This window comes from Natator depressus, chromosome 4, assembly GCF_965152275.1.
Source record: "Natator depressus isolate rNatDep1 chromosome 4, rNatDep2.hap1, whole genome shotgun sequence".
Lineage (NCBI taxonomy): Eukaryota > Metazoa > Chordata > Testudines > Cheloniidae > Natator > Natator depressus.
In genome coordinates, this window is record NC_134237.1 from 18,889,608 (window position 1) to 18,900,734 (window position 11,127).

The following is an 11,127-nucleotide window of genomic DNA, read 5'->3' on the forward strand; positions in this document are numbered from 1 at the left end:
TACAGGTTGGTTTTATTATAGGATGGAATTAAAATTTTTTGAGTGCCTTAGTTATGCCTTTCTGCACGACCATGTTGGCATTTCTTTTAAGTTTAATCTTAACTCTGAATTTCTGTTGTTCGTAATGCTTATTTTGGGGGTGATTAACAGCATTCCTGTGATGTTTTTACCTTAAATTACTGAAATGTACTCAACACTAACTCTATTTTGAAGTAGCTTTTGAATTGAGGTACCTACTGTTTGAGATTTTAAAAAATGAGTGTGTAAAAATAGACTCCTAGGTCAGTATTTAAGCACTTAAATAAGTGGTCTAATTTTTCCAAAGCACTATGTGTCCTGCAGGGCTCAAATGAGGTCAACGCAGGTGCTTAAATATGGACTGGAATGCCTATTTTTCAAAATCTTGCTCATGGTATTTACATATTTATTCCCTTTTTGTAGCTTCTCAAGTGGATTGAATGTGATACTTTGCCTCCAATACAGAAGTCATCCAACTAATGATGTTCCAGTGGGCTAGAAATGAACAAAACAAGGTCACCCATCCCTATCTACTGCATATGCTGCCAGGGCCTTAAGATGATTCGAATTCTATGGGATAGAGCTTATTGCCAAGGATTGACGGACAACTTGGCAACATAACAATGATGGGTTCTAATTAACCTGTGTGGCAATGGGTGGGTTCCAATTGACCTGTGTGGCAATGGATGGTTTTTGGTTGTTAACACAGCATAGATTAATATTAAGATATTAAAACACATATAGGTGGATATGCATAAAGGAATAGAAGGAGCATATACTACTGAGAGTGGTATATGAGATGATAATACTCACTACTTCTCTAGTGTCTTCAATGCAAGCATTTAAAAGCAATTTACAAAGTCTAAATTAAGGCACAATTTTTCTTTTTATAATAATAGCATCCACAGTTATGTGGGACACGTCCATTAATGTTTTAATGGCTTTTAAGTGCATAAAATGCTTCTATTGTATCGTAGTGCAAAACAAATGTCAGTTTGTGAACACTGATTGACCTTGTAATGGCTCTATTAGCTATTATGGTATCAATGAAGCTATAGTGGTCTGAAAATGATGATGGCTCATGTACTGGAGTCAGACGCATTTATATTTATGGTTGTAATCAGCATCAGTTGACTAATTGGTGACTAGTGTAGAAAAGGCATGAGGTTTCCCAGTTAGGGTAAATGTGTGGTCTGTGATGTTGGGTTGCTGGAATCTTATCTGACTTGTAATGTGTATGCTAATTCAGAGTGACACATGCTTGTTGGAAAAACCTGATGTCTTGGCAGATAATGAATTCATTCCTTTCTTGCTTTTGTTCTCATCTGGCCACAAGTTTTGCTTAGTGTGAACTTGTCCTTTTTTTTTTTTTCTTCATTTCCATTGCAGTGCTAACTGTAGAAGGCGATCTTAAAGTTTCCTAAGTTAAATGAAAACTTTAATGATCTCAGCTTCTGCCAATGGATTTTTGGTTTTGCCATTTATTTTTCAATCCTATTCAGAATTGCTTGACCTACTTTGAGTAGCCTATTCAGTAAAACACAGAAGCTTTTCATACAATCATGAGGACTGGATCTTTTTGAGAATGCTTTGAGGATGTCAACAAGCATGTGGAAACGGTTGATCCAGTCAATATAGTACACATTGACTTTCAGAAAGCCTTTGACAAGGTCCTCACTAAAGGCTCTTGAGGAAACTATGTAGTCATGGGATAAGAGGGAACGTCCTCTCATGGATCAATAACTGGATAAAAGGTAGGAAGCAGAGGCAGTGCTTAGCCTACTGGGAGCTCTAAGCAGGAATACTTTTGCTACCCCAACACACATTAAAAAAGTGTATAGGGTGCCCCCTTGAGCTGCTTGGAGCCCTAAGCAATTGTATAATCTGTTTATGCCTAATTCTGGCACTGAACAGAGGGTAGAAATAAATGGTCCGTTTTCACAATGGAGAGGAGTAAACAGTGGGGGTTCCCCAAGAATCTGTACTGGGACCTGTGCTGTTCCACATTTTTATTAATGATCTGGACAAAAAAGTGAAACCATGAAATGGTGAAATGCACCCGATACAAAATTATTCAAAATATTTATGACCAAAGCTGACTGCGAAGAATTACAGGGGGATCTCACAAAACTGGATGATGGTAACAAAATGGCAGACGAAATCCAGCATGGGTAAGTACAAAGTAATGCACATGAGGAAAAAATAATCCCAACTACACACACATAATGATTGGTTATACGTTATCTGTTAACACTCAGAAAAGATCTTGGTGTCATCAAAGATAGTTTACTGAAAACTTCAGCTCAATGTGCAGAAGCAGTCAAAAAGGCTAAAAGAATGTTGGGAACTTTTTGGAAAGCAATCGACAACAAGAAAGAAAATACCATAATGTTCCAATGTAAATCTGTTGTGCACCTGCACCTTGAATACTGTGTCCAGTATTAGTTCCTCCCTCTCAAAAAAGATACAGTGGAACTGGAAAAGGTTCAGAGAAGGCCAACAAAAATTATCAAGGGTATGGAACATATGAGGAGAAACTAAAAGAGATTCGGGCTGCTCGGTTTAAAAAGAGATGACCGGGGGGCGGGAGGGAGGGATTTGATTGAAGTCTATAAAATCATGAATGGTGTGGAAAGAGTAAATAGAGAAGTGTTCTTTACCCTTTCCCACAAAACAAAACCAGAGGTCATCTGATGAAATTACTAGGCAGCAAGTTTAATGCAAACAAAGGGAAGTACTTTTTCACACAATGCACAATTAACTTATGGAACTCATTGCCAGCGGATGTTGTGATGGCCAAAAGTATAAATGGGTTCAAAAAAGACCTGATAAATTCATGGAGGACAGATCCATCAGCCTCCATGGAGGCCAGCCCACATGATGGACAGGTCCATTAGCCAACACGGTCAGGGATGTAACCCACCCCATGCTCAGGGTGATCCTAAACCTATGACTGCAGAAGCCAGGAGGGGAAGATGAGCAAAAAAACAACATAAAAACAACTGTTGTGTACGCTCCCCCTGGAGTTCTAGTACGGGCTACTGCTGGAGACCGGATCTGGGGCTAGATGGACCATTGGTCTGATCCAGTATAGCAGTTATTATGTGCCTTCACTGATCTGAATCTAACTATTGCTGTCCTTAGTAAAAATGCTGATCTAGTTCAGCCAATGTGTCAGTAAGCATGCTTTGACTAAAAACCACTTTGCCTACCTCTCTAGGAACTTGAATTGTAAGAGGCATTTAAGTTTCATAAAATACCGCCCAACAGTTACTGAGGCTTTGGTATCAAGCCAGCTTGGACAGATTTTTTTCTTCTTTCCTAGCTGCATCTATGCACCTCCTCACCTTTTTATTGAACCATTCTTCTTTTCATACCTTGTGACCATTGGTAGGGTCTGCAACACAAGACAAAACCTCACTGGCTTGTTCACCTGGTGCTTTGCGATCACATTTGGTGTTCCGGGTTATCAAAACTCGGTAGGTTCCTGGGTAGTTGCTGTTGTACCAAGTAGCGTGTTAATTTTGTAGAAAGCCCCATAAGGAGGAGGAGTTGTTCACCCGTATGGTAGTGTGGCATGGTTCCAAATGGCTTATGGTGTTCACTTTTCTCTTCTCAATTGCACATGATGCTGGATGTGTCTCAGCCATGAGACTGGATTGTCAATATGATTTCATATTCGGAGAGCTGATGTATTTCAAAGATTTTGCATTTATTCCTCTGCCCAAACAGTTTGTGTTTACTTGTTCAGATTCTGCACAGTTGGCCGGCAATAACTGTCCATTTGATTAAGGTTTGCCAACTCCCATTACTGTTAATCATCCTTGGCTTAATTCCTTGTTTCTCTTCCACCTAAGCACTGAAACTTCTGACAATTTAGGTTATTTCCACCTCTTGGGGCTGATCCTGATGGTAGTATACAAACAGATTAAATTCAGGTAGGATTCTCCAAAACACTACTCTAGCTCCTCTATATTTGCTGGTGGCTCGTGCTTACAGTTGAGCCATTAACCTATCAAAGTATACCTAGTACATGTTCTAGGTAGCCCATTACTCTAGTTAAGTCAGCAGTATTATGCCAACTGAGGAGAAGCTCCTGGAGTTGGAGAAGATCTTTGCACTGCATGAGCTCATTGCCAGATGGCAGGTTTCAGGAAAGGCTGGGTACTTGCCTAGCGTGTGAGGATCATGTAAACAGCTGAGCAAGCCTGCCTCACTGCAGTTCTGTTGATGTCCGCTCTCCATACTCCATGTATGTTGGAGTAGCAATAAGGCCTTAGGATCGTAGGTTAGTGGTGTTACACCAGAAGAGGAAGATATGGAATAATTACTGAAGAGAAAGCTATCTTACTTTTTTTGTTTTTCCTCCTAGGCTATAAAATTGTGCAAATCGGACTAGCAAGGTCTTTGGTCCATATTTCCTTTCCAGGTTTGTCATACCACAGCCTAAATTTAGAAGAGATCCCAGAAGGAGACTAAGTTGATGTAACTTAAACCAACATTTGATCTCCTTTATGTGCACATAACACCATTTTAGATTCTTTCTAGATTCTTGCCCACTTAGCAGTTACAACCCTTTATGCATCATCATTGAATTTGGCAAACTGAGTCTAACATGGTGCAGCTGACAGGGTGAGAAGTGTAGCAACAAAAGCAACTCAGGCCTTGTCTAGTCTTAAAATGCTACAGCTGCGCTGCTGTAGCACTTTAGTATAGACAATACCAATGCTGACAGAAGTGGTTATCCTGTCAATGTAGGTAATCCCCTTCTTTCCCTTGCCCCCCTCCCCACCCCAGAAGGCAGTAGCTAGGTCAACAGAAGAATTCTTCTGTCGACCGAGCACTGTCTATGCGGTGATTTGTGTCTGCTTAACAACATGGATAGGGGTGTGGATTTTTCACACTCATGATTGGCACAGTAAAACTGACCTAATTTTCTAGTATAAATTTTCTAGGAATGGTGTCCCTAGTCTCTGTTTGCCAGAAGCTGGGATTGGGTGACACGGCATGGATCACTTGATGATGATCTGTTTGTTCATTCCTTTTGGGGCACCTGCCATTAGCCACTGTCAGAGGACAGGATACTGGGCTTGATGGACCTTTGGTCTGACCCATTATGGCCGTTCTTATGAACCAGGCCTAACTTAAACTTAATTTCTTTAGTCTGCTTAGCACATTGCATCTGCTCAAATTTTCTTGCCCTGGTACAACATTTGAAATGCATAAGTTAATTGAGTTTCACGTAAATGCATCAGTGCGATGGAAGCCACTCTGGACTTAGTTTCAGTAGTTCCATAACATCTGCTAATTTCCCCCACAGAATAGTCTGTGTAAAAAATAACTGCAAACAAGGCATGGGTAACTTTAACCCCCAGATGTTAGAAACTGAACTTTTGTTTCTTGTTGTGATTATTTCAAAATGTGGCAATACCATGTTTGTTTGGACATCCTATTTATGCTCCTTTTGGCATATTACTCATGTGAGCAGGTACCCCTCTAAGCATGCCTTGGAACATAAGCCACATAAAAGGTATACTCCTAAGGGTATGTCTACACTACGGAATAAGGTCGAATTTATAGAAGTCGGTTTTTTAGAAATCGGTTTTATATATTCGAGTGTGTGTGTCCCCACAGAAGTGCATTAAGTGCATTAACTCGGCGGAGTGCTTCCACAGTACCGAGGCTAGAGTCGACTTCCGGAGCGTTGCACTGTGGGTAGCTATCCCACAGTTCCCGCAGTCTCCGCTGCCCATTGGAATTCTGGGTTGAGATCCCAATGCCTGATGGGGCTGAAACATTGTCGCGGGTGGTTCTGGGTACATATCGTCAGTCCCCCCCCTTCCCTCCCTCCCTCCGTGAAAGCAAGGGCAGACAATTGTTTCGCGCCTTTTTTCCTGAGTTACCTGTGCGGACGCCATACCACCGCAAGCATGGAGCCCGCTCAGGTAACCGTCACCGTATGTCTCCTGGGTGCTGGCAGACGCGGCACAGCATTGCTACACAGTAGCAGCAACCCATTGCCTTGTGGCAGCAGACGGTACAATACGACTGGTAGCCGTCCTCGTCATGTCCGAGGTACTCCTGGTAGCCTGTGTGAGGTCGATCAGGAGCGCCTGGGCAGACATGGGCGCAGGGACTAAATTTTTAGTGACTTGACCAGGTCATTCTCTTTAGTCCGGCAGTCAGTCCTATTGAACCGTCTTATGGTGAGCAGGCAGGCAATATGTCCTTCTGCACCGTCTGCTGCCAGCCAAAGATGTAAAAGATAGATGGAGTGGATCAAAACAAGAAATAGACCAGATTTGTTTGTACTCATTTGCCTCCTCCCCTGTCTAGGGGAATCATTCCTCTAGGTCACACTGCAGTCACTCACAGAGAAGGTGCAGCGAGGTAGATCTAGCCATGTATCAATCAGAGGCCAGGCTAACCTCCTTGTTCCAATAAGAACAATAACTTAGGTGCACCATTTCTTATTGGAACCCTCCGTGAAGTCAATCCTGTAAGCCGTGTCCTCAGTCGCCCCTCCCTGCGTCAGAACAACAGCAAACAATCGTGCATCTGAGTTGAGAGTGCTGTCCAGAGCAGTCACAATGGAGCACTCTGATTGGGCTAAAACATTGTCGCGGGTGGTTCTGGGTACATATTGTCCGGCCCCCGTTCCCTCCCTCCCTCCGTGAAGGCAAGGGCAGACAATTGTTTCGCGCCTTTTTTCCTGAGTTACCTGTGCAGACGCCATACCACCGCAAGCATGGAACCCACTCAAGTAACCGTCACCATATGTCTCCTGGGTGCTGGCAGACACGGTACGGCATTGCTACACAGTAGCAGCAACCCATTGCCTTCTGGCAGCAGACGGTGCAGTATGACTGGTAGCCGTCCTCGTCATGTCCGAGGTGCTCCTGGCCACGTCGGCTGGGAGCGCCTGGGCAGATATGGGCGCAGGGACTAAATTTTTGGTGACTTGACCAGGTCATTCTCTTTAGTCCTGCAGTCAGTCGTATTGAACCGTCTAATGGTGAGCAGGCAGGCAATACGGATTGCTAGCAGTCGTATTGTACCATCTTCTGCCGGGCAGGCAAGAGATGACGATGGCTAGCAATCGTATTGTACCATCTTCTGCCGGGCAGGCAAGAGATGACGATGGCTAGCAGTCGTACTGTGCCATCTTCTGCCGGGCAGGCAAGAGATGACGATGGCTAGCAGTCCTTCTGCGCCATCTTCTGCCAGCCAAAGATGTAAAAGATAGATGGAGTGGATCAAAACAAGAAATAGACCAGATTTGTTTTGTACTCATTTGCCTCCTGCCCTGTCTAGGGGACTCATTCCTCTAGGTCACACTGCAGTCACTCACAGAGAAGGTGCTGCGAGGTAGATCTAGCCATGTATCAATCAGAGGCCAGGCTAACCTCCTTGTTCCAATAAGAACAATAACTTAGGTGCACCATTTCTTATTGGAACCCTCCGTGAAGTCCTGCCTGAACTACTCCTTGATGTAAAGCCACCCCCTTTGTGGATTTTAGCCTCCTGAAGCCAACCCTGTAAGCCGTGTCGTCAGTCGCCCCTCCCTCCGTCAGAGCAACGGCAGACAATCATTCCGCGCCTTTTTTCTGTGCGGACGCCATACCAAGGCAAGCATGGAGTCCGCTCAGCTCACTTTGGCAATTAGGAGCACATTAAACACCACACGCATTATCCAGCAGTATATGCAGCACCAGAACCTGGCAAAGCGCTACCGGGCGAGGAGGCGACGTCAGCGCGGTCACGTGAGTGATCAGGACATGGACACAGATTTCTCTGAAAGCATGGGCCCTGCCAATGCATGCATAATGGTGCTAATGGGGCAGGTTCATGCTGTGGAACGCCGATTCTGGGCTCGGGAAACAAGCACAGACTGGTGGGACCGCATAGTGTTGCAGGTCTGGGACGATTCCCAGTGGCTGCGAAACTTTCGCATGCGTAAGGGCACTTTCATGGAACTTTGTGACTTGCTTTCCCCTGCCCTGAAGCGCATGAATACCAAGATGAGAGCAGCCCTCACAGTTGAGAAACGAGTGGCGATAGCCCTGTGGAAGCTTGCAACGCCAGACAGCTACCGGTCAGTTGGGAATCAATTTGGAGTGGGCAAATCTACTGTGGGGGCTGCTGTGATGCAAGTAGCCCACGCAATCAAAGATCTGCTGATATCAAGGGTAGTGACCTTGGGAAATGTGCAGGTCATAGTGGATGGCTTTGCTGCAATGGGATTCCCTAACTGTGGTGGGGCCATAGACGGAACCCATATCCCTATCTTGGCACCGGAGCACCAAGCCGGCGAGTACATAAACCGCAAGGGGTACTTTTCAATAGTGCTGCAAGCTCTGGTGGATCAGAAGGGACATTTCACCAACATCAACGTGGGATGGCCGGGAAAGGTACATGACGCTCGCATCTTCAGGAACTCTGGTCTGTTTCAAAAGCTTCAAGAAGGGACTTTATTCCCAGACCAGAAAATAACTGTTGGGGATGTTGAAATGCCTATATGTATCCTTGGGGACCCAGCCTACCCCTTAATGCCATGGCTCATGAAGCCGTACACAGGCAGCCTGGACAGCAGTCAGGAGCTGTTCAACTACAGGCTGAGCAAGTGCAGAATGGTGGTAGAATGTGCATTTGGACGTTTAAAGGCGCGCTGGCGCAGTTTACTGACTCGGTTAGACTTCAGCGAAACCAATATTCCCACTGTTATTACTGCTTGCTGTGTGCTCCACAATATCTGTGAGAGTAAGGGGGAGACGTTTATGGCGGGGTGGGAGGTTGAGGCAAATCGCCTGGCTGCTGGTTATGCGCAGCCAGACACCAGGGCGGTTAGAAGAGCACAGGAGGGTGCGGTACGCATCAGAGAGGCTTTGAAAACCAGTTTTATGACTGGCCAGGCTACGGTGTGAAAGTTCTGTTTGTTTCTCCTTGATGAAACCCCCCGCCCCTTGGTTCACTCTACTTCCCTGTAAGCTAACCACCCTCCCCTCTCCCTTTGATCACCGCTTGCAGAGGCAATAAAGTCATTGTTGCTTCACATTCATGCATTCTTTATTCATTCATCACACAAATAGGGGGATGACTACCAAGGTAGCCCAGGAGGGGTGGTGGAGGAGGGAAGGAAAATGCCACACAGCACTTTAAAAGTTTACAACTTTAAAATTTATTGAATGACAGCCTTCTTTTTTTTGGGCAATCCTCTGTGGCGGAGTGGCTGGTTGACCGGTGGCCCCCCCACCGCGTTCTTGGGCGTCTGGGTGTGGAGGCTATGGAACTTGGGGAGGAGGGAGGTTGGTTACACAGGGGCTGTAGTGGCAGTCTGTGCTCCAGCTGCCTTTGCTGCAGCTCAACCATACACTGGAGCATACTGGTTTGGTCCTCCAGCAGCGTCAGCATTGAATCCTGCCTCCTCTCATACGCTGTCGCCACATTCGAGCTTCAGCCCTCTCTTCAGCCCGCCACTTACTCTCTTCAGCCCGCCACTTACTCTCTTCAGCCCGCCACCTCTCCTCCTGGTCATTTTGTGCTTTCCTGCAGTCTGACATTATTTGCCTCCACGCATTCGTCTGTGCTCTGTCAGTGTGGGAGGACAGCATGAGCTCGGAGAACATTTCATCTCGAGTGCGTTTTTTTTTCTTTCTAATCTTCACTAGCCTCTGGGAAGGAGAAGATCCTGTGATCATTGAAACACATGCAGCTGGTGGAGAAAAGAAAAGGGACAGCGGTATTTAAAAAGACTGGCTACACTCTTTCAGGGTAAACCTTGCTGTTAACATTACATACATAGCACATGTGCTTTCGTTACAAGGTCGCATTTTGCCTCCCCCCACCGCGTGGCTACCCCCTCAACCCTCCCCCCCTCCCTGTGGCTAACAGCGGGGAACATTTCTGTTCAGCCGCAGGCAAACAGCCCAGCAGGAATGGGCTCCTCTGAGTGTCCCCTGAAGAAAAGCACCCTATTTCAACCAGGTGACCATGGATTATATCTCACTCTCCTGAGGATAACACATGAACGGATGTTGCTTGAACGCCAGCAAACATACACTGCAATGCTTTGTTGTACAATGATTCCCGAGTACGTGTTACTGGCCTGGAGTGGTATAGTGTCCTACCATGAAGGACGCAATAAGTCTGCCCTCCCCAGAAACCTTTTGCAAAGGCTTTGGGAGTATATCCAGGAGAGCCGCGAATGCCAGGGCAGAGTAATCCTTTCACATGCTTGCTTTTAAACCATGTATAGTATTTTAAAAGGTACACTCACCGGAGGTCCCTTCTCCGCCTGCTGGGTCCAGGAGGCAGCCTTGGGTGGGTTCAGGGGGTACTGGCTCCAGGTCCAGGGTGAGAAACAGTTCCTGGCTGTCGGGAAAACCGGTTTCTCCGCTTGCTTGCTGTGAGCTATCTACAACCTCCTCCTCCTCATCATCTTCTTCGTCCCCAAAACCTGCTTCCGTATTGCCTCCATCTCCATTGAAGGAGTCAAACAACACGGCTGGGGTAGTGGTGGCTGAACCCCCTAAAATGGCATACAGCTCATCATAGAAGCGGCATGTTTGGGGCTCTGACCCGGAGCGGCCGTTCGCCTCTCTGGTTTTCTGGTAGGCTTGCCTCAGCTCCTTCAGTTTCACGCGGCACTGCTTCGGGTCCCTGTTATGGCCTCTGTCCTTCATGCCCTGGGAGATCTTGACAAAGGTTTTGGCATTTCGAAAACTGGAACGGAGTTCTGATAGCACGGATTCCTCTCCCCATACAGCGATCAGATCCCGTACCTCCCGTTCGGTCCATGCTGGAGCTCTTTTGCGATTCTGAGACTCCATCATGGTCACCTCTGCTGATGAGCTCTGCATGGTCACCTGCAGCTTGCCACGCTGGCCAAACAGGAAATGAGATTCAAAAGTTCGCGGTTCTTTTCCCGTCTACCTGGCCAGTGCATCTGAGTTGAGAGTGCTGTCCAGAGCGGTCAAAATGGAGCACTCTGGGATAGCTCCCGGAGGCCAATACCATCGAATTGTGTCCACAGTACCCCAAATTCGACCCAGCAAGGCCGATTTAAGCGCTAATCCGCTTGTCAGGGGTGGAGTAAGGAAATCGATTTTA

General features: G+C 46.1%; 1 protein-coding gene across 1 annotated transcript; it reads right to left on the bottom strand.

The window, feature by feature from the left end:
* Window positions 1-4,360: 4,360 nt before the first annotated feature.
* LOC141986072 (uncharacterized) lies at window positions 4,361-10,700 on the bottom strand. Its single transcript, XM_074950232.1, has 3 exons — window positions 10,295-10,700; window positions 9,500-9,730; window positions 4,361-4,464 (listed from the first exon to the last, which is right to left on the bottom strand). The coding sequence occupies exons 1-3, from the start codon at window positions 10,698-10,700 to the stop codon at window positions 4,361-4,363; spliced, it is 741 nt and encodes a 246-aa protein (XP_074806333.1).
* Window positions 10,701-11,127: the final 427 nt, after the last annotated feature.

Excerpts from the sequence above, each read along its gene's own strand:
- LOC141986072 (XM_074950232.1), bottom strand. The coding sequence starts at position 10,700 with ATGAAGGACAGAGGCCATAACAGGGACCCGAAGCAGTGCCGCGTGAAA. Across the intron at positions 9,731-10,294 it reads AGGCGGAGAAGGGACCTCCG|CTGCATGTGTTTCAATGATC; the intron begins GTGAGTGTACCT and ends TTTCTCCACCAG. Across the intron at positions 4,465-9,499 it reads TAAGTGGCGGGCTGAAGAGA|GCTGTGGTATGACAAACCTG; the intron begins GTAAGTGGCGGG and ends TTCTAAATTTAG.